Raw genomic sequence first — 23,649 nt, 5'->3', positions numbered from 1 at the left:
GACTAGTACCGCTTCCACTGCTGGCTCGGTGATCCGTCACCAGGCACTGCACCGCCTTCAACTCTCATTAAATAACGTCAAAATTTCACCTGATTGTTACCACTACCGACCTGGGCGTTTAAATGGCGTTTTCACGCTTAGGAAAATTTTACTAAATTTCGGCTTCAAAAGTACTTTTGCCTTCACCCGGTGTCCTACTCGTATTTTGTGTACCTTGTTTTTACTCTGCTCATCGTGTTGGATGCTGTTAAAAAAGCTAAAACTCGCAAGAAGTGATAAACTATGGAATGTAAACTTGGACAAACATGATGCGAAATGAAACTGTTCAGAAGTTACAACCAGCGACATTAATAATCGCTCTCCAAATGAAGTTACCAATGAACCAAATCCTAGGCTAGCGACAGCACTGGTGGCGTCCCATCTTCTGTTTTACAGATTTCATGCAATTTTTTCTTTGTTTCGTGTGCGCACGAAAGCGTCGTCAGGGAATCTGAACTCCCAAGTTGATTAATGCGAAATTAGACTTCGATGAGGAATTTGACTCTTGCTTCCAAGTTGCTATTTTGGTGGCTCTTAATTGCATGAACTTCGTGTAATTAAACTTCGTATCACAGAAAAGGACCTATGTATTCGCACAGCTTTCTGCAATCGTAATCACTTCGCTCTTCACATTCTCAAAGTTCAAATTTTTTTCAGGCCGTTCTTCCTGGATGTTAGTTTGGAAAATCGTTATTCTTTTGTAACTGAAATCATTCATTGTGTGAACTCAAAACTTACAAATACAGTGAAAGCGTGCGATGCTAGTTCTCGATAAAAAGACGAAGCAGACTGAAATTTACGCACAGTATTATTTCACTGTAAAAAAGGAAGAGCAGATGAGTTATGGCGTGTTTACTTGAGAGTTGACGCAAATGGAAGCTCAGGCACACGATATACAAAGCAATGAAACTAAAAATACATACAAATGTGTTCACGAGATTCATACACCGATAGAGTATTACTTTCTTTCCACATCTGAGAGAGCAGCGATTAATTAGAAAAACAAATATTAATCGCGGACCCTTCAATGTCGGGAAAGAAGGGGTCGTTCATCCACGAATTATCGTGACTGTAGCGTATGATGTACGACGCTGTCATGAGCAACAAAATAAAATAAAATATCGATAAATCCTAATACGCGAGTCCAGTTATACTGTAGGGACAGAGCAATCTGGCGTCCCGTTTCTTTGAAGCATTTTGTCAGAATGAAACTTAAATGAAACTCCAGCAGAATATTTTTTGACACTGATTGCCCTTCGGAACAGAAAGAAAAGTTAACCTCCTTAAGTTCTGCAACTGAGAACCAAACAGTAACATTGACGGCATGGAAAAAATGTATGTTACCTGATCGGCCTGAATTCCATCAGAAAACTGTACTTAGCTGATCAGATAAATTTGGCGACAACAGCATCTTACAAGCACTCAATCAAACCTTTGTAAACAGGAACATCGCGCTCTACATAGGACTGCAAACTGAATGACCGTATGTGCTGCCTGTTGTATGACTCTTTTATCCATTTCCGCCCAAGGATGGCAGCACATTTTACTCCTGTACCAGTTCTTAATAATTCCGCATCTACAGACTTCAGATACGTCGATTTAGGGGGTTTCACATCATTTATCGATTCCATCCAGAAAAAATTTTCGGGATTTTGTAGTTAGGTTTCATAGACACAGTTCTTATCCTGAGTCAGTTGACACGTTCGACGCTTTTTATCACCGTCTTCAGCGCGAGAAATGTGATAGTTTGCCTTGCCCTTTGTACGCAATCGATGCCCTTGTCAGTATTTTGTGACACTGATGCACACATTTCAGCAGTCCCAGCTACGTTTGACCTAAAACAGCGTTTTCGGTGTTAGTGGGATGAGAAGTTCCGCCTTATGCAAGACACCTGTTTTTTGTTTTGTTTCACCCATACATGTTTCAGCACTTTTGTGCTATCGTCAGTGGGTTCTATTTCTTATTTTTAACTGTAAATCTGTTAACATATTAACATTTGTGTTGTTTACAACATTATGTACAAGTTGCATTTATAACTTAATTGGCGAAAAGTGGATGTAAGCATTAGTTAACATAACTTACATGTTGTTGTCCATATGCTTACACCCACTTTTTGCCAATCAAGTTATAAATGCAACGTCTACATAATGTTGTAAACAACACAAATGTTAATATGTTAACAGATTTACAGTTAAAAATAAAAAATAGAACCCACTGACAATAGCACAAAAGTGCTGAAACATGTATGGGTGAAACAATAGAAAAAAAGGTGTCTTGCATAAGGCGGAACTTCTCATCCCATTTTCTCAGCAAACACGGAGACAAGAAGAACTGCACCACAAGACGATTATTTAGGTGTTAAATTTCATAGACCTACTGATAATTGCTTTCCAGTACCAATTCGTGTGACATGACCCAAGTACTAGTCAGACTGCTACTTCCATCAAATTCGCCGAGCATACCTTTTATTTAATTACATTTAGCTAACGATTATTGCACGCGGCTGATATCTTGACGTGATAGGTCTGGCTATTAATAAAATTATCAGCTTATACAGCCACATAACGAACGATGCCTTGTGCGAAATACTGAAACTGCAACTGTTATCCGCTAAGTCACTAATATTAATATCGCATTACTCCGTAGCACAAAATTGTGTGTCGGTGATGGACTAGTCACCTAGAACATGCCGTTTCGCGTTTAAAGCACTCCATTCCAAATAACTGGTTGATGCGGTCGCAATTACTTACTATTCCCCAGTTTTCCCTTCAAAACGGATTCAGAACGAACCTACTTGTTCTGTTTGCGAAAAATATGGCGTGCAAATGTGCGGAAAACCCGCCGTCGATGGAAACAGTAGAGCGCGCGCGCGCCCGCGGCTGTTGTTGGAGCACCAGCGCCAGCGCCGGCTAGCATTGTTCCCGAGCCTGCTGTCTGCTCGTCGTCTGGGCGGGCGCGGCCAGCACGATCAATACGAGCGCAGCACGGGCTGCGGCCGTTGCCCGGGCGCGAGCAGCCGCCTTCCCCCAGCCCTCAACATCCCGCCCCACTCTGCCACGTCCCGGCGAGATTTCGCGCAGCAGCACAAGCCGACGGAACTACTCGATCGTGCGTGCACTACCCTTCGCGATCACTGGACTCGAGTACTCCAGGAGGCTAGAGTAAATTTCTAACCTCTTGCCTGTAGTAGTATAGGCGTTACGATTTGTCTTCTGTTTGTCACAAGCATTCCAATTTAGTTAGTCGCTGCCCCCGTTATAATGAAATGACACATCAGAAAAATGTTAGGGACGAGGATGCAAGAAGTACGGCGAAGGGAAAATATGGAGGTGCCTGAAATAAGTCGTGACACACAGAGGTGTTCTACAACAAATTAGTGACTGCTGGGGTGAAGTTAACATAAATCTGTTTCCTTCAAACTTAAGTGGAGTGTTAACAAGTAACAAGGAAATAATTCACAAATACATGGAACAGAATTACCATGATAATCTCTGGCTCTAACACACAACTGTACTCGCAAGTTTTCTCGTTCCTGCTGGAAGCAAGACTTTCAGAGAACATGTTAACGCCAATATGAGTGTAACCAGAAAAAATTTTACAAACCAAACTTACAGCCTGCCCTGATGCAGTGACACATAAGTTTCAAGACTTGAAGTGTGTTTAGTGGATACTGACTAGTAGCAAATGTACTCATAATGGTCACTAAACCTTAAAACTATTTTACCATAACTACAAAACTTTTGAATTCTCCTCCCCTCAAAGATTAGGTACTGTAAGCTGTAGTAACAGCATTTTGTAACTGTAAGCTGAGAAGTTATGAAAAACTCTCTTTACTGCTTATAAATTATCTGAACCAAGTCACAACATTAACATTGGTACTTCAGGTGAGCACAGTTATATCTTATCAAACACTGCCCATTGTGATCAATATTAAACAACTGAAGAAGCTGCCACAACTTGGTTCAACCCTGAAATATGCCAGTATTGTTCTCCTGCTTGGATATCTTGTTTGGATTAGCATCCGTGGGAGAGAAAGTATTGGAAAGTAGTAGAACCACAAAGCCTTCGGGGTTTTCCTAGTATGCGGTCAGTTTCTGCCATAACTTTTTGAGTACTAGCCCAGAAGGATATGTAAACATTCATTGTTTGTAAAGTGAAAGATGAATACTGGGAAAAGAAAGCTTTTCGGATCTGTTCTATACCAATTTTAGTAATATCACTTGGGAAACCCAAAGATTCACTCCTGACTGTCAGCTTTAATTCCCAGTTAGCTTGGTTATTTTTGGCATTGCATTTACTCAGTGAATGCTATAACTGCTTGCAGACTGTTAGAGTAATGAAAAAACTGCTTTTGTGGGGAATGGAATTTGTATTAAGATGGAAACAGCTGATTCCACAGTTGAAATACTAACCACTTTGCAGAAAATTACGGTTTATTTTGATAAAATGAAGATGCTGAGTATAAGCTTCTTTAGGTGCTGAATTTTTGACGGAACAGACAAAAACTGTGATAAACTTCATAGGACTGATGTATGAAATAATTACAAAAAGTGGTCTTAGTAATCAATCTTGCAACATTACAGTACCTTCAGGAAAATATAGTGTGCCACTTAAACTGCTGTTGTAGAAGTAAAATTCCATAGAGGGCCACAGTAAACTATCCTTTTCATGGAAGGAGGATTTTGGAGACTTAAGTGAAGATCGATGCCTCTGCAATTAATGTGAATCATCTAAAAGCATGAGCTTTTCAAGAACACACAATAGATAAAGGAAATATAACATTAAATGTACAAACATTATACTTTTAAAATATATGCCTGAAAGAACAAACTTACCAAATTCTAAACTTCAGTCTTCTGAAACACACATGGGTGATTCATTCATTCAGTGCATCACTTTGCCTTCAAACACTGCCCATCCATCATGTTGTATTAAACTCATTAATCCTATTCAGGTCTCTTGTTTTTGCCACACACATGGTGAACACAGGCTCTTTTTATCTAATTAACTGTAAGGATGTAAATAAGTGTCCTGTTGTAAAATATTTTTCTTTTCCAGAATGTTGATCACAAAATGAAGTTCCGGTCGAAAAAGGGACAGCTGCCATTTGTAGAGCTGAATGGTGAAGAAATTGCTGACAGTACCATCATCCTAAAAGAGCTGGGACAAAGATTTGGGAAAGACTTGGATGCAGGTCTGACAAATGATCAGAAGAATGTCTCTCATGCAATGATCTCAATGATTGAGAATCATTTAGTTTGGTAAGTGTAAAATGCCTGTTCATTAGTCACAGAAGCTGAGTATATGTAAAGACGTCAGTTCATATGTGGTTGAACATTCACATTAATTTTGTCTATGGGTGAAACAATGCTGTGTGGCCCTGGTTTAATTTGTTGAATAGACCTGTTGGAGATGTAGAGTAGAGTCTGCTCATGCCAATATTAATGTGATCCAGTTCATGGCCTAAACATTTTCAGCACCATGTAGTGTGTCGGTTTAGTTCTAGTAATGTTACAGCCTGCTGCATAACATGGAATTATTTCTGTATTCCACTTTCTAATGAAGTTGGTGTAATTACAAATTTCTCAAGGCAAAATGGCCTTTCATTTGCTTCTAAAATAAAATAAAATAAGTAAAACCAGTTAAGTGCAGTGAAAGTTGCTTTAGACACTGTCTAAACTACCACAAGCAACACCACGTGGAGTCCTGGCAGAGCACACATGGACCCACACTCGGAAGAGTTTGCAGCAATGCCCCTGCTCCCATGCAGAAATAGCACCTTGGTACATTATCACTGATGACAGCTTGGCTCGATGCCAAAATGTTAAAACTTTGACACTTCCATCCAGAGTGATACTGGATCAGTTTTCTTTAAGGAAACTTGGTGAGAAATACTCAAATAGTAATAAATATTCTGGTTTTATGGATGCTTAGTTGTCAATTGCAGGCCCTATTACAAAAAGTATAGTAAAAGAGTCACTATGTTGCATAGTTAGACGAGCTGAGTGTGTCTCAAATGTAACAATTTTGGCCAGAATGGGAATAAATTGAAAACATTGTCTTTGCTATTATGAAGTGATAAGCATATAAACCTGTCTCGCCAACAGATATTATCTTAGTTTAATTCAGTTACTAGCCATTAATTCAGATTATAAATAATTTTCTATTTTAGTGATTTTTAAATATTTATCCAAAAAACTATGGGAGTTATTTGAATTTTTGTTTCGTCCAACCCATGTATACATGTTTGCTCTGAAGCATTCTTATTTCTTGTACTTCAGCTCTATACAGGTAATATTTTTCTCTCTTTGATACCATCTCAAGAAATGAAGACACATTGTATATTTTATTCTACCATATTTGTGGCAATAGGGTGGACAAATGAAAGGTTAAAAAAAATTGAAAGTTACCTTGAATTGACTTACTTTTGCATTGAGGAAATTTTAGACACATCTATTAGGACAATTTGTAATAAAGTTGGAAAGATACTCTGTTACTATTATTCTTTCTCTCTATGTACTAAATGTTCATTCATTCATTAAATAATGATGTAAGGTATCATCACATGGCACACAATCACAAAGTAAGAATGTCATAACAAATTAAAATGTTACAGGGTGGTTGCGTGGTGGAGGACAAAATACCCAGATAATGTTATCAAGGGATATAAAGTAAACCTGCAGCATGCCCTTGGCTCAAAAATCCCTAATGGAATATTAAACTTCTTCTTCAAGTTCACATTTGCCCGCAAGGTAAAGTTAAACAAACATAAACTTAGTTACATCTGAGTACATTGTTGACAGTTTATATAAAAATAAATGTTTCCATGTTTCAGGGAGCCAAGAAAGTGAAAGCTCAGGGAATTGGTGTACACAAGCCTGAGGAAATAATTGAATTTGGTCAAAATGATCTCAAAGTACTGTCAGATATGTTGGCAGACAAACCTTTCTTCTTCGGAGATGAGCCGACGACGGTAATTTTTCTTTACATTTTTGTTTAAAAAAAAACTTGCTTGTTACTTCACTTTCACAAATGCTATGATTAAAGATTCGTATTTAATTTGATTTTGCCTTTATATTTTTCAGTTGGATGTTGTAGCATTTTCAAGCTTGGCTCAGATATATTTCATTGAAAAGGAGGTTCAGTATTCGCTAAGAGACTACATGCAAGAGAACTGTGCAAACCTTGTAGGCCATGTGAACAGAATGAAAGAAAGGTAATATGTCCGTCATGTTAAGGCATATATATATATTATGCTTCAGATATGTGTTTGTGTTAATGGAAGAACTTTGACAAAACTATTGGCTAATAACATTCATTCTTGGGTTTAGAATATTACTACGAGGATAACTGAAGTATATTTTGTGAGAAACTGTGCATAATTTTATAAATTTAATTTCTGAACGCAGGTGCTTCCCTGACTGGGAAGAGATCTGCAAAACTCTAGATCTGAACTCTCACCTGCCTAAACCTCCACCAGAAGAGAAAGAGAGCAAAGGAAAGGAAGAGGAAAAGAAAAAGGAGAAGGATGAGAAGGAAGGTGACAAGGAGGGTGATAAAGAGATTGAAAAAGAGATTGAGAAAGAAAAGGTACAGTGTAAATACTAGCCTTTAAAAGATGAATATTAATTTTGACATCAGATTTAATGTTGTTGTAGTAGTAGTAGTAGTAGTAGTAGTAGTAGTAGTAGTAGGTTAACATTTTCCATTTCTCCTGCATGAAATGAGGCAGCTTCATTTCTTGTTTTGGTTTTTAGAATATTGTATTAACACCTAAAAATTAACATATTTCTCTTTTCTCCATTGTTATGAATACAGATTATATGTTGTTACTACATGTACTAGCCCATGTAGTGTATTAAATCGTGTACTGATATTGATATTGGCTGCCCCCTGCCCGTCCCCTACCCCCTTTCTGCATAACCTCCTAAACACACATTTCATGCCTCAGTCAACACATAAGTTTGTGGAACTGGAACATGGCCCACCACTGTTCGCCTTTTAGTGTAATCCATGACATATTCCTCAACTTTTTAATGTCAATCTGTTCTCATTTCTGCAGTTTCATTTTATTTGTATACTCCCTGTCCCCCCCCTTTTCCCCTCCACTTTGAACCTTTTTTGTTGTTAGAACCCACACCACTCTCCCTTTACACAAAGTGTGAATCCAAATTGGTTTTTTGAGATTGCTTCCTATACAAAAGTTCCTAAGTCTCTGTTCAGTATGCCATAAATAACAGCAAGTCTTCCTATTTTGTGTCCAATGTTAATTTTGTGGAACTGTAATGTACATCCAAAAAAGCGTGTGTTAAATATACTACTTCATATTTAATTAGTTGTCAACTCCTTCATATTCTCACAGGAGCAAATTTTACGAGGTTGTCATCAAGTAGATCCTTGTTTCATCTACTGTCTGTAGCTGTCAAATTTGTTTTGTCACCTAGATCATAAACATTATATTGTATTTGCAAAAATTACCAAATATAAAATGTTAATTTGAGTTTTTGAATTCAAGGAATGTAAATTGTCAGTCTCAAAAGAAATATATACCAAAGGGGCCCAGAGCTGGATACACAGCAAATATTGTCAGTAAAGATAGAACATTATCTTCTACTGCAGAAGTTCGCACTGTAACATTGCCTAGTGGAACAGAGGTTCTACAGTACTTAAAAATGCTTGAAGATTAGCAGAGTACTTTTTTCACAAAATTTTTGCAATACAATAGTGATTGATGTGGTGCATCCATAGATACTGGTATCTCATTTCCGAAAAACCAGTTATTCTCGTATATTGTTAATATGAACAAATATAAGTTGTTAAAGCACATACAAAATGTATTAACTATCATGTTTACCAGGTGTAGAAGTATGAAACCTGAATTTGGTTTCAATAATTACATGTCTGTTCTTTAAAACTGATAAACAGTATTTCATTCAAAATAATCTCCAGTGCTGCTTACATATTTCTCCCATCTGTATTGCAGGCTATGAATACCATGCCAAAAAAGTTCTTCTTTTGAAGTGAACCAGTTAGTGAGCAATTTTTTTAAATTTTCATATGAGTTGAAGTGTTGTTCTGCAAGAGTGCGTCCCAGTGATGTAAATAGTTTATAATTGGAGGGAGCCAAGTTTGGAGAATGTGCCGAATGCCCTAGTATTTCCAAACTGAATGCCTTGATGATTTCCCTAACCTGTTTTGGTGTGTGTGATGGAGCATTATCATGGAGCAATATGACGTTGTGTTGCCTTTTTCCATATTTCAATTGTTTCACATAATGCTTGATTTAAATCTCATTTGATGTTGATAGTGATCAGTGTTAATGGTTTTAACATGTTTTAGCAGCTCATAATAGATGACACCCTCCTGATCTCACCAAACACAGGTATTGTCTTCTTTCCAAAGCGGTTCGGTCTTCTAGTGGATGTCGCTGGTCTGCCTGGATTCACCCATGACTTAAAACACTTAGGATTCTCAAAATATATCCATTTTTCATAACCTGTCACTATTCAATGGAGAAACAACTCTCTTTCGTATCTGGCAAGTAGCATTTCACAATTGGCCTTTTGATTTGCTTGTTGTCTTTCATTCAGTTCATGCATAATCCATTTTCCCACTTTCTCGTCAGTTGAAAGCTATGGGAAAAGTGCAGAAACGGCTTTCTGCATCTCGCAAAATTGTTCCATGAGTTCATGTTGAGTCCATCATCATCATCCAATAAGGCCTACAATTAGTTGTCTTGGAATTTTTTCGATGGTTTCCTGTGTTCGCCATTTCTCACATCTAAATCACTACTTCTGAATTTTTTGAACCACTCGAAACACTGTTTTTTCCCAAAAGCAGGTTCATTGAAAGCTTCAGCAAGAATTAGATGCAATTTGGCAGCATTGTTCTTCAAATAAAAGAAAACCAATACTGTCTGCTAATCATAGTTTGTAGACGCAAAACTAGACATGTTTATGGGTTTGAAACAGAAACTGATGTGTGGAACTCGGGCTACTGTGAGTTGACATTCTTAGTCAGCTGTTGCAGGAAGCAGATGGCACAGCAGTAGTAGTCTCACGGGCTCTACACTGATGGGTAGCACCATATAAAGGGAAATTCCAGTTCCATACTTCTATACCTGCTAATTAGCTAATGTCGTAGAAGTGAAGTTGTGCTTGCTTCAACTGTATAAGAAATTAAGCCCAATTGGGTAAGGCTGAAAGATTAATCTTCATATTAGAGTACAACAATAAAGGTCAACACTAGACCAGATTTTCAACAGTCCTAAAATGGGAGGAAAGGGGGCGTCTGGACCCTGCATCAAATATTTTCATATTTTATTTACACTAATACCTTAATTTAGTGCATGTTAATCTCTACCTTTCACTAGCTACATAACAATTATGCAAGATAATTAATACACATGTACTTACCAATTTCTTTGCTCATGCTAACAAGTTTCCTAACTGTAGACTTCAATATACAGCTATTTGTAGAACCTTCTAGGTATATTTAGTATATATTGCCCATCTTACTCTCACATGTGTTATTAACACATGGACATTCTACTAAAGCCATTGTATTCTACTAGTGCACTTTGTGCAGGTGACTTTTGTTTCACACGCATGTTCTTCGCACGCAGCTTTCTGGCACTTAACAAAGTTGCTTCTGGTCATGGTCCTGCTGCTTTTGCAGTGGATGGTCTGACTCTTTTCTGTACTCCCTGCTTCTTTATTTCCACAAGTTCATTTGCCAACTAAAATGTGAACTTCTCCTTTAGTCATTTCTTGTTATAGACTTTTTGCAAGTGATGCATGCATTATTGTCGCCATGTCAGGATGATGCAGAAGACATGTCATCATTTTCCTACATGCAACCCTGATAGTATATTCATTGGTCATTTGATCAACCATGTCTACTCCATAGTTAATTCCATTGTAGACTTTTATGGTTTCACCTACGTCAGCATGCAGTGTTCTCGGGAGAATGACATTCTTCTTCTTTCCATGCTGTAGCCATGATGCAGTCTGTGTTGCCTTTCTGACATGGTAAAGTATTAGTGTATTTAAACATTGGCTTCCTTGCCTCTTCAGGGATCTCGTAACAGACAATCACTGTACCAATTAAAGTTTCCTCTGTGCTGTCTGAAGAGAGGTCTGTCAAGTTTCTTTCTTGATTCAGAAATAGCTCCTCCATCAGATGCAGAATCATGTCATGTAGTGATTTCTTCTGTGCATTTCCTCTTTCCTGAGGTACGGGGAAACTTCATTTAGTAAACATTTAAGCACATCCTCAGCATTGTGGAATTTGAGACCATATTTGTCAGCTTTGTCAAACATGAATTCAGTGAAACTGCATCTTGATTTGCTTGGTCAGGAGTTGCTTATCTATAGTTGTTTTCTGCAGGACAGGTAGAAAAAGTGTTTTCCACTGAATTTCCCCCAAATTTTAGATAAGAGTGAATTTTTTGGCTGGTGGGTATACAGCTTGGGTTCATAGTTAATCAGAACTGAGAAACCTGAGAAGTTCGTGAAGTACGACCACTATTCATAATAGTAGGCTTCGAAGAAGGTGACTAAAGATCAGCCACGCACACATTATTTTGTACAAATGACACCACAAGCATATATATTGGCTAGAAATTTTTCCAGGTAAAGTGGCACAGTCCAGTGATGGTTTTCTAGCACTTCTCGAGCATTTGATTGTGTATTTCTTTGAGAGGTAGCACTGCAGGGCCAAACACCATGTGGAAAGCATCGGCAAATTGTCTACTAGTTGGCAGATAGTGTTAGTAGTAGTAGTACCTCCTCCTGCTTTACAATATTTGTAACCAACATTCTGCCACAAGATCAAACTTCGGCAATCTCTCACTTGATTCCATTCCTAGTAACCATCATTGTAGAGGCATTCAGTTGGGTCTGCTGTAAGGATTTACATAGATTAGAATCTGAATCATCCTGCCCCCTCCCCTAACCCATCTTCATTCAGTGTCTTATCTTCACTTGTCTCGGATACGAACACTCACCTTAATCAGTGAAGTCAATTTCAAATTTAATGTTGGAGTTCTCGGAGATCTAACGTTTCTTCATCAGAAAAGTCAACACTTCTGAGATGTGTTCAAAAAGTCTTAAACTGCCAAAGAGTCATGTGAATGAAGTGATCTGAACTGTCGAAATGGAATGTGCATCTGCCATAATTGAATAATGAGTAGCAAGAACTGTGCATTATTGCTGGTATTTGCAGCTTCATTGTTGGTTTATCTACATAAACTTGGATATTACAGTGGTGTCAAACTGACCCTGTCTGCCATTCTAGGTATGTTGAATGAACTGTCAAAAATGTTGTAAATCCTAACACATCATCATAAAGGAAAGAAAAAGTATGAAAAGTTATAACCTTTCATAAATGAACAAAAAATTGATACTAAATTTAAGAAAAAGGAATGATAATCATTTTACAAATCTTCTGTTGGTCTAGTGTTAATGTTCAGGATATGATACTGTATTTCATGATGCATTGGAGGAGAGCAAGATTCTTAAACCAGCAGTCATCACCAAATACTGTATGTGAAAACGTTTTGAAATGCTGGAATTATTATTCAATCAGATTTATGAAGCTGTTGCATTGCAGCCTCCCAAACTATCCTCAAGATTATTAAAAGTATCTCTACACTTGAATCTTCCTTACACAATGTACTACCTGCTATCTCTGGCAATCACAGCATCAAAAGTTCTTTCATTTTGCTCACATTTTCGCCATCAAAGTGGCAACTGATATACAGTCCATATGTTAAAATTAATCACGCAGGTTTCAGTTTTATTTATTACTTTGTGGTTGTCTATCCAGTATTACACACATTTATGGAAATGGTAATTCTGTTTCAGTCTGAAAAAGAAGAGAAAGAAGTTGAAAAAGATGTAGAGGAGAACAAGCAGAAAGAAGAAAAAGAATCAAAGTGAAGAGTGTGATAAGAAAACCTTCCCTGTCCCTCCCAAGTCCTTTATTTGGTGTCTAAGTGTGTTGTGTGACCCAGCTTAGCTCACTGCATCAAAACTCTCCTCGGCCGCCGGCCAACCAGCTTGCAGTCGATGAGACAAGAGCTTTTTATGTTCATGTGCAACACAAATTAAAGAATTGTAAAACCATTTTATAAGAATTTTTAAAAAATTCGAGAGTTATTTGTGTAGCTTTTTATGGAAGTTTTTCTATACAGTTGTGTGTATTAAGAGAAATACTAATGACAGTTATTGTTTAAAGTATATGAAATATGGATTTGTTTTCCTCTTCAACTTTTTGAGATGTGTTTACTACGATACAAAGTATTCCAATATTCATTCCACTATACCATCTGGATATTTTGAAGACTTTTCAACATAATTGTGTTTGTAGAATCATAGATTTTAGTCAAGGAGAGGGTTCTGGTGAAAAGAAGCCTTTTCTGTTGGCTCAAGATTTTACAATTACATTTAATGGAAAAGGTGAGATTCTAGACTGAGCTGGCCAGCACAAGATTTAAGGCATTAAATTTTGAGTAGAGAAGAATGATGTGAAAGACAGAGATGCCCAGAATAAAGTGAAAATACTGTAAGTAGATAGAGAATCATTTTCCCCTTAATTTCCTTTCATTGTAACTATTATATCAAGCTGTAGTGGTATGTCTTTTATGTACACTACAGCATTTGAAGGTCCTTGACTGCTGCTATTGACATCACGCACCTGAATAAATTTGTGAGTGATTGTTATGTGGTCAAGTGACCCAGATTCTGAAACAAAATTGCATATATAAATGTATGTTAGCTGTAAGAACCATTTTATTTTGAGAATGAAGTGAGCTACTATTCCTCCTCGTTAAATGTTCGCATGAAGACACTTAATGTGCAGGTTTCACAAAGTCTGCAAACAAGTGGGGAGGGGCAATGCTCTTTGTGGTGAAACAACCAAATATGGCATCCCTGGAAGTGCAACTGTGAAGGATGGTTTTAGATTCTTGGGACCAGACAAGCAGTGGACACTTTTATACACACATACAGTACAAGAGCACATAAGATTAAAAAATGATAAATGACTGAGCAACGAGATGGTAAGAGCTTGTTTTTCTCTGTACAGTGTGTAACCAAATAGTACTGTTTGTTTCACTTTTTGGTACCTTAGGAATGACTGATAAACTGTACAGGGTAATACATGCTTATAAACCTCAGTGTCACTAAAGAGTGAATCATGACATTTTTGGTTCAGTGAGTTTTGAGGCAGCTTGGTACAGCATGAAAGCTGCATATAGAATGTTTATACTTTAAATAAATGTGAATTGTCCTTATTTCTTCCCTACCACATCAGCTTGTTAGTGTAGCCATAGCTGTATATTAAGATTTTATTAAAATATAATTTAAAGTGTCACAGCATGTGAATAAAGATTGAATGTGTGGTGCAGCATGAAAATGTGTATTATATGGAGATGTGTGTTTTTCATTCTGCAACTGGAAGAGGTGCTTGCCCTTTCTGCAGATGGCATTTTGGACTCCATGAAGCATATCAGGGGATGATTTGGCAGTTAATGTTGCCTCAACCAACCTGCCAACAATTCTTGGGGTAGAATATACATCTTACATCTCTCTCCCCCCATTCCTTTACCAAATCCCTGTTAACAGTTGACTGTGTTTTAGAATTGCAAATACTCATAGAATTATATTACTATATGGCATACCCTCCCTCTTTCACTCCACATACTCTTTAATTCATAGAAAAAAATATATTATATATATTATATATAAATATATCAGCTTTTTTGCTTTATGGACTGTAATTAAAATTTGGCCAATAAAGGTAAAATTCTTGATTTTCTGTTTTTGTTTCATTGTCAACGATCTTAATTGTAATACAGGTTTGTTTCAAAGTATGACTACAACTGCAGTTTAAAAATACACTGTAGCATGTAATAGTGCTTCAGCCAAACAGCAACATCTTTCAGCAGTAGATGTCATTTTAAAGTAATGAAAGAATAGCCAATGCAGCCATTGGTAGTTTGTTAATAAACTCTATAAAGAACAAACTGTTCTTGTGATATATATGTAGTGCACATGGAATCGGTTACATTTCTGAAGGACAGGAAATTAATAAATTTCATGTCACCACTCTGAATTAAACTCTAACCTGTTTTGTAAGTAGTAGCTCACAATTTATTATCATAAGTAAGTTTCCCAAATCTTTCCCTTCGTTTAAATTCTCTCCCACAGTTCTAAGAGTTGGAACATCAGGTTCCAAACTTGGTTAACACATTTGTGTTTCTTGCTCTGTTGTCAATACAACTTTTCAATTGTTGTTATAACTAAAAGTGTATTTGATAATATTTGATTTTTGAATGAGGAAAGCTGTCGGCAGAATACAAAAGACTGGACAATTTTTTAGTTTAAAATTGTTCATAAAATTAATGTTGATGCTAAAATGTGTTGGTTCGTTACTGTGGTTGTTAGCAGGTGCATCATTGTGATAACCCTTGCTGTAGTTGCTAATTTCATAGTTCCCAAAATACATTCAAAAACAGCAATAATGCATTGCTTTAAAGAGTGTGTTAACACTATCAAAAATGTTGTCCCAGAAAGGAATCGTCCAGCCAACTGACAGTATTTATTATAGATACCATATTTGAATCTCTCTTTGAAACCAGCATTGTTGAGATTTTCTGTGTTGGAGGTAACTTAACTGACCAAACAGGAATCTCGGAGCAACATGAATCTACCAACCAATGATTGGTTGTAAGTTAAGCTTACATTTTGTATCTCAAAGTACGTTGAGGGTATGTGCAGTTCTTGTTGTTTTTGATCAGTTAAGGATATTGGGTTTTTCATCTAACACTTGCATTAGTGAAATAAAATAAGTTTTGTTTATTGCATTTGCTGTGTATCAATGTGTGCCCTGAACCAGTAAGAATTTGTAATCTGTATATAGTCCCTGAACAAAGTATTTTATCAGATTGTGTCAATTTCTTTGCTGGCAGAATTAGTTTGTCAAGACAAGCTGTGAATTGTGCTTGGATAGCTCAGTAGAGCACTTGCTCACAAAAGACAAAGGTCTCCACTTAGTCTCCGTCCAGCACACAGTTTTAATCTGCGAATAAGTTTCACATGAGTGCGCACTCCACTGCAGAGTAAAAATTTCATTCTGGAATTTATTTTTAGTTTGTTGGCATAAATTTGTGCAAAATATGTCATACATAAATCACACATTCAGTGCCAACTTTCTCTAATAGCAATCAAGGCTCTCAAAAATTCATTCACTTCAAACAGTGTGAAGATTAGTAACTAGATTCAAGATTGCATTCAACTTGATCCACACGAGTCATTACTGAGTTGCTCTCGAATTGTTGTTAAGGAATTCTTCATAGTAATAGTTCAACACAAAGTGATGGTCAATGAGAAGGAAATTTTCATTTACACTATGTGAAAATATGAACAAATTTGACAGGTCTGAAGGTTATCCCAATAGTTACTTGGAAAGTAGATTTCAAAATATAACCATCTAGTCATGAGAAGTATAACTGCATGTGAATGTTTCTAGTGGAGTTCAAAAAATCTTCATAAAAAGTTTTTATTTGCCATAAAGTAACTTGTGCTTAACTTAGTTAAGTACAGGGCTATTACAAATGATTGAAGCGATTTCATAAATACACTGTAGCTCCATTCATTGACATATGGTCACGACACATTACAGATACGTAGAAAAACTCGTAAAGTTTTGTTCGGCTGAAGCCGCACTTCAGGTTTCTGCCGCCAGAGCGCTAGAGAGCGCAGTGAGACAAAATGGCAACAGGAGCCGAGAAAGCGTATGTCGTGCTTGAAATGCACTCAAATCAGTCGGTCGTAACAGTGCAACGACACTTCAGGACGAAGTTCAGCAAAGATCCACCAACTGCTAACTCCATTCGGCGATGGTATGTGCAGTTTAAAGCTTCTGGATGCCTCTGTAAGGGGAAATCAACAGGTCGGCCTTCAGTGAGCGAAGAAACGGTTGAACGGGTGTGGGCAAGTTTCACGCGTAGCCGCGGAAGTCGACGAATAAAGCAAGCAGGGAGCTAAACGTACCACAGCCGACGGTTTGGAAAATCTTACGGAAAAGGCTAAAGCAGAAGCATTTCTTAAACAGGAGATTGGAAAACCGATGGATCGGTCATGGTGGAGATTATGATCAACAATTCATGTCATGGCCTCCACGCCCTCCCGACTTAACCCCATGCAATTTCTTTCTGTGGGTTATGTGAAAGATTCAGTGTTTAAACCACCTCTACCAAGAAACGTGCCAGAACTGCGAGCTCGCATCAACGATGCTTTCAAGCTCATTGATGGGGACATGCTGCGCCGAGTGTGGGAGGAACTTGATTACCGGCTTGATGTCTGCCGAATCACTAAAGGGGCACATGTCAAACATTTGTGAATGCCTAAAAAAACTTTGAGTTTTTGTATGTGTGTGCAAAGCATTGTGAAAATATCTCAAATAATAAAGTTATTGTAAAGCTGTGAAATCGCTTCAATCATTTGTAATAACCCTGTATAGCATACCAGTACTGATATTTGCCAGTTGTATTTTTCATTTCACTCTCGCATTGTATGCAAATGATACATGCTAACATTTGCAAAAGTAGTTCAATTTACTATTATCTATAGTTTCCAGCAGCAGCACACTACTAAATATTTGTCAAACGATTACAACTCTTCATCTAATTTCCTTTATTAGTGATCTTTCCTCACTGACTTGCTGAGGGCCATGATTGTTCTTCAGTCTACCAGTCCATCTCGTATCATCATAACATTATTTCCTAATTGTTTTACTTCTGTCTTGCCAGTGTCCTTGTTATGTGCACATACAGCTGTGCTCAAAGCACAGCATTTCATGACACTAATAAAGGTATATTTTTGATGTCAGCTATTTCTTTATGTAAGTATTTATTGTTTCTCAGAATATTTACCTTTAAAACTCACATTTCCGCATTTATTTCAACCAATAACTAAAATATTTTTCCCACTTTGATATTGGTACCTAATAAACATGTTTGGAAGGATAAGACAGCTATTGGAGGTGGAGATTGGTGAAAACAGGCAGTTCATCATTGTGATTTCTATCAAATAATCAATTGGCTGATGTTTCGTTATACAGCTGGCCTGTCATGATGAACAATTGATGTATTTTATAGGTTCCTGAGTTTCTAGATGTCTGGCAAACAACTTTAAATGCAGTTGAACATTAAAGTGTTCCTCAATCCAGTAAATCAATGGTCATGACACATCCATTACAACCAGAGAAACAATTATTATTCTGTTGAGTGCTTCATTGACTGCCTCCTGGTTTCAGATCATGATGAAACTTAGCAGTTGATTGATATGTGTGAGGCGAAAACTAAGCAGCAAAGTTTCATCTCCTGTTATTATATAGACTGCCAGATTCTGTGGAATCCTTTGGGCACAGACCTTGTTCACAGCTGAATGTTCATGCAAGACAATGTACTGCAAACTTATTTATGCATAAGGATGCCTTTACCTTGCACTGTTCCATAACAATCCTCTTTAGCCATGTTGCATATAACATAAATGTTTTTAGAAATTACAATTAATTTTGATTGATCTTCATGTAATTAATCACTGTTTGAGGCAGGACTATGACTAGATTCTGCAGGGTAACAGTAAAGTCGCTTTCCTTTCTAAGATGATTACGTGAACAAACACATTAGATGTCTTCAGTTATGCCATTATGAAGATTGCTTCAGACTTGGTTGTGGAGCAGTGAGAAGCTCTCGGATTGAGCACAAGTGCTTGTGAGTGAGGCAGCACTCACTTTCATAGCTAAACACTGACAAAGTATGACCAAGAGTGGCCTGCAATTAAAATGCACACACACAACACATGCATTTTTAATGAATTTATTATTCATCTTCATAATATATTGATCTATAAATTTTCTTGCTATCTTCTTTAGAAAAATTGTAGTATTGGAAAACAATGCAATTTTGTTAGTTGGACGTGTGCCAAGAAGTAAAAAGTTTATTCTTCTGTGTCACTCAATTTACAAAGTTATTTCATAACTCTTCAGTGAAAGAGATAATACTCTCTAAATGAAAAATAAACTGAGATAAATGAGTCATGAAATAGAATCAGTTACTGCAGCAATCTCTGAAGATAACAATATAATACACGACATCTATGTGACTATTATTTCTGACAGTAACTGCTGAATACAAAATTGTGTATTTACATATAAGTTGACTATTTAAACAGATACTGTGAGTTATACTTGTATATTATCTTCAGAAATAATTTACTTGTACTTACTGTTTTGAATTACCAACATATCACTGTGATCTATGTTGAGATAGCAGCACTTCCGATAAGACTGTCTGGCATGCTAAAATGCCTTTCACTGGCAGTGATATTGGTGGGAATGCATAGCATTTGTTTAGCCACTTCAGAGTATGGGGAAGGCACAGGCATTGATTAGCCTTCCACAAAGTTAAAACATTCTTGAAGTAATAATCTGAGCAATCCATGTTCAAATATCTCTCAAAGCTCATCTGTACATTTGGGAATTGAATGCCAGCTCCATAATTTCTATATGAGAAAGGAGTGGGATCTTTCGCTTCAACTACGCTATGTGACTTAAATTGAACTGTTCGAGATGTATATGTATGTATGTGTATATGTATCTTTTCCTCATTCACTCTGCAGTCTGGAACCACGCTGCTGCTACGGTTGCAGTTTTGAATCCTGCCTCTGGCATGGATGTGTGTGACGTCGTCCTCTCATTGTACACAGACCCAGTCTCTCCCATCTACTCAATCTCCCACTTCCAACTCCACTCCCTCCAAAACCTCAAAATTCTAATAAACATAATCTGGAACCACAACACCCTAATTCAGTAGTTAACCTTCCCTCCAAACCTCTCTCCCAATCCATAACCTCTGTCCTGTCCTCACCTTCAGCTCTACTCCCAGATTCAACCAAACAGCCCTCTTCAAAGATTTACTGTCCTACACTCGTACTCTGCTGGAAATATCACTTTGCCACGAAGAAAAATAATCCTACTCCTACTCCTAATGATCCAACTCCCCAAGACACTATGCAAATTGAACCCCGCCTGAAACATTTCCGTCCTCCATCACAGTGGGACCCACCTCCTCTTCCTCAAAATCACCTTCTCCAAACCTTCCAGGAATTTCTCACTTCCAGCCTTGCCTCTAAATATTTCTTGAAAAACCTTAATCTTACTCCCAACATCACCAGAGCTGAAGCCCAGGCTATCTGTTATCTGAAGGCTGACCGATCCATCATCATTCTTCCAGCTGACAAGGGTTCCACGACCATGATACTTGATCGTCGTAAGTATGTGGCTGAGGGACTGCGTCAGCTTTCAGACAACACTACATACAAAGTTTGCCAAGGTAATCCCATTCCTGACGTCCAGGCGGAGCTTTAAGGAATCCTCAGAACCTTAGGCCCCCTACAAAACATTTCACCTGACTCCATCAACCTCTTGACCCCACAGACACCCCGCACCCCTACCTTCTACCTGCTTCCTAAAACTCACAAACCCAGACATCCCGGCTGCCCCATTGTAGCTGGTTACAAAGTCCCCACAGAATGTATCTCTGCCTACGTAGATAAACACCTTCAACCCATTATATGCAGTCTCCCATCCTTCATCAGACACCAACCACTTTCTCGAACACCTCGAATCCTTACCCAATCTGTTACCCCCCAGAAACCGTCCTTGTAACCGTTGATGCTACTTCCTTATACACAAATATCCCACACGTCCAGGGCCTCGCTGCGATGGAGCACTCACTTCCTTTCACGCTGATCACCTGCTACCCTGCCTAAAACCTCTTTCCTCATTACCTTAGCCAGCTTCATCCTAACCCACAACTTCTTCACTTCTGAAGGCCAGAAATATCAACAATGAAATGGAACAGCCATGAGCACCAGGATGGCCCCCTCGTATGCCAACCTATTTATAGGTTGCTTAGAGGAAGCCGCATTGGTTACCAAAGCCAGCCAACCCAAAGTTTAGTACAGATTTATTGATGACATCTTCATGATCTGGACTCACAGTGAAGAATAACTCCAGAATTTCCTCTCCAACCTAAACTCCTTTGGTTCCATCAGATTCACCTGGTCCAACTCCACATCCCTGCCACTTTCCTCGACGTTGACCTCCATTTGTCCAATGGCCAGCTTCACACATCCGTTCACATGAAACCCACCAACAAGCAACAGTACTTCCATTATGACAGCTACCACCTATTCCATATCAAACGGTCCCTTCCCTAAAAATCTGCTCCAGTCATGAATCCCTGAACCATTACACCAATAACCCGAAAACAGCTTTCGCATCCCGCGACTACCCTCCTGACCTGGTACAGAAGCAGATAACCAGAGCCAGTTCCTCATCCCCTCAAACCCAGAACCTCCCACAGAAGAACCCCCAAAGTGCCCCACTTGTGACTGGATACTTTCCGGGACTGGATCAGACTCTGAATGTGGCTCTCCTGCAGGGATACGACTTCCTCAAATCCTGCCCCGAAATGAGATCCATCCTTCATGAAATCCTCCCCACTCCACCAAGAGTGTCTTTCCGCCGTCCACCTAACCTTCGTAACCTCTTGGTTCATCCCTATGAAATCCCCAAACCACCTTCCCTACCCTCTGGCTCCTACCCTTGTAACCACCCCCGGTGTAAAACGTGACCCATGCACCCTCCCACCACCACCACCACCACCACCACCACCACCACCACCACCTACTCCATCCTGTAAATCGGAAGGTGTACATGATCAAAGGCAGAGCCACGTGTGAAAGCACCCACGTGATTTACCAACTGACATACCTACACTGTGAAGCCTTCTATGTGGGAATGTCCATCCTCATGAATGGACACAGGCAGACAGTGTTTGTTGGTAATTAGGATCACCCTGTGGCTAAACATGCCTTGCTGCATGGCGAGCACATCTTGGCACAGTGTTACACTGTCCGGATTATCTGGAAACCTCCCATTGACACCAACCTATCAGAACTCCAGAGATGAGAACTTGCCCTTCAATATATTATCTCTTCCCGTTACCCACCAGGCCTCAACCTCCGCTAATTCAAAGTTGCCGCCCCCTTGTACCTCACCTGTCATTCAACATCATCTTTGCCTCTGTACTTCCACCTCGACTGACATTTCTGCCCAACCTCTTTGCATTTACATATGTTTGCCTGTGTCTGTATATGTGCAGATGGATGTGTGTGCGTGCGTGTGTATACCTGTCCTCTTTTTCCCCCTAAGGTAAGTTTTTCCGCTCCTGGGATTGGAATGACTCCTTACCCTCTCCCTTAAAACCCACATCCTTTTGTCTTTCCCTCTCCTTCCCTCTTTCCTGATGAAGCAACCATGGGTTGCGAAAGCTCGAATATTTGTGTGTGTTTTTCACATGTGGCTCTGCCTTTGATCGTGTACACCTTCCAGGTTACAGGACTGGAGTAGGTGGTGATGGGAGGGTGCATGGGACAGGTTTTACACTGGGGGCGGTTACAAGGGTAGGAGCCAGAGGGTAGGGAAGGTGGTTTGGGGATTTCATAGGGATGAACCAAGAGGTTATGAAGGTTAGGTGGACGGTGGAAAGACGCTCTTGGTGGAGAGGGGAGGATTTCATGAAGGATGGATCTCATTTCAGGGCAGGATTTGAGGAAGTCGTATCCCTGCTGGAGAGCCACATTCAGAGTCTGATCCAGTCCCGGAAAGTATCCTGTCACAGGTGGGGTACTTTTGGGGTTCTTCTGTGAGAGGTAATAAAACTGTACCAAACTTTGGGTTGGCACGCTTAGGTAACCAAGGCTGCTTCCTGGGCCATCCTGGTACCCATTGCTGTTCCCTTTAATTGTTGGTATGTCTGGCCTTCAAAAGTGAAGTAGTTGTGGGTTGGGATGAAGCTGGCTAAGGTAATGAGGAAAGAGGTTTTAGGTAGGGTAGCAGGTGATCGGCGTGAAAGGAAGTGCCCCATCGCAGCGAGGCTCTGGACATATGGGATATTTGTGTATAAGGAAGTGGCATCAATAGTTACAGGGGTGGTTTCCAGGGGTAACAGACTAGGTAAGGATTCCAGGTGCTAGAGAAAGTGGTTGATGTCTTTGAAGGATGGGAGACTGCATATAATGGATTTAAGGTGTTGATCTACGTAGGCAGAGATATGTTCTGTGGGGGCTTGGTAACGAGCTACAATGGGACGGCCAGGATGTTTGGGTTTGTGAATTTTAGGAAGTAGGTAGAAGGTAGGGGTGCGGGGTGTCTGTGGGTTCAGGAGGTTGATGGAGTCAGGTGAAATGTTTTGTAGGGGGCCTAAGGTTCTGAGGATTCCTTGAAGCTCCGCCTGGACATCAGGAATGGGATTACCTTGGCAAACTTTGTATGTAGTGTTGTCTGAAAGCTGACGCAGTCCCTCAGCCTCATACTCCCTACGATAAAGTACCACGATCGTGGAATCCTTGTCAGCCGGAAGAATGGCAATGGATCGGATAGCCTGGGCTTCAGCTGTGGTGATGTTGGGAGTAGGATTAAGGTTTTTCAAGAAAGACTGAGAGGAAAGGCTGGAAGTGAGAAATTCCTGGAAGG

General features: G+C 39.0%; 1 protein-coding gene across 1 annotated transcript in view; it reads left to right on the top strand.

Annotated features, from left to right (window-relative positions):
• The window catches only part of LOC124612627 (failed axon connections), a 165,932-nt gene extending 151,073 nt beyond the window's left edge, over nucleotides 1-14,859 (top strand). Inside the window, exons 2-7 of the mRNA XM_047140927.1 lie at nucleotides 5,098-5,300; nucleotides 6,656-6,791; nucleotides 6,875-7,012; nucleotides 7,125-7,255; nucleotides 7,449-7,629; nucleotides 12,906-14,859. Coding sequence (XP_046996883.1) covers nucleotides 5,098-5,300; nucleotides 6,656-6,791; nucleotides 6,875-7,012; nucleotides 7,125-7,255; nucleotides 7,449-7,629; nucleotides 12,906-12,980 — 864 coding nt within the window. The 3' untranslated portion in view covers nucleotides 12,981-14,859. The remainder of the gene's footprint in view (nucleotides 1-5,097; nucleotides 5,301-6,655; nucleotides 6,792-6,874; nucleotides 7,013-7,124; nucleotides 7,256-7,448; nucleotides 7,630-12,905) is intronic.
• Nucleotides 14,860-23,649: the final 8,790 nt, after the last annotated feature.

The sequence above is a fragment of the Schistocerca americana genome, chromosome 1, assembly GCF_021461395.2.
Source record: "Schistocerca americana isolate TAMUIC-IGC-003095 chromosome 1, iqSchAmer2.1, whole genome shotgun sequence".
Classification (NCBI taxonomy): Eukaryota; Metazoa; Arthropoda; class Insecta; order Orthoptera; family Acrididae; genus Schistocerca; species Schistocerca americana.
The sequence above is the reverse complement of the archived record's forward strand: the minus strand, read 5'-3'. Positions and strand labels throughout refer to the sequence as shown.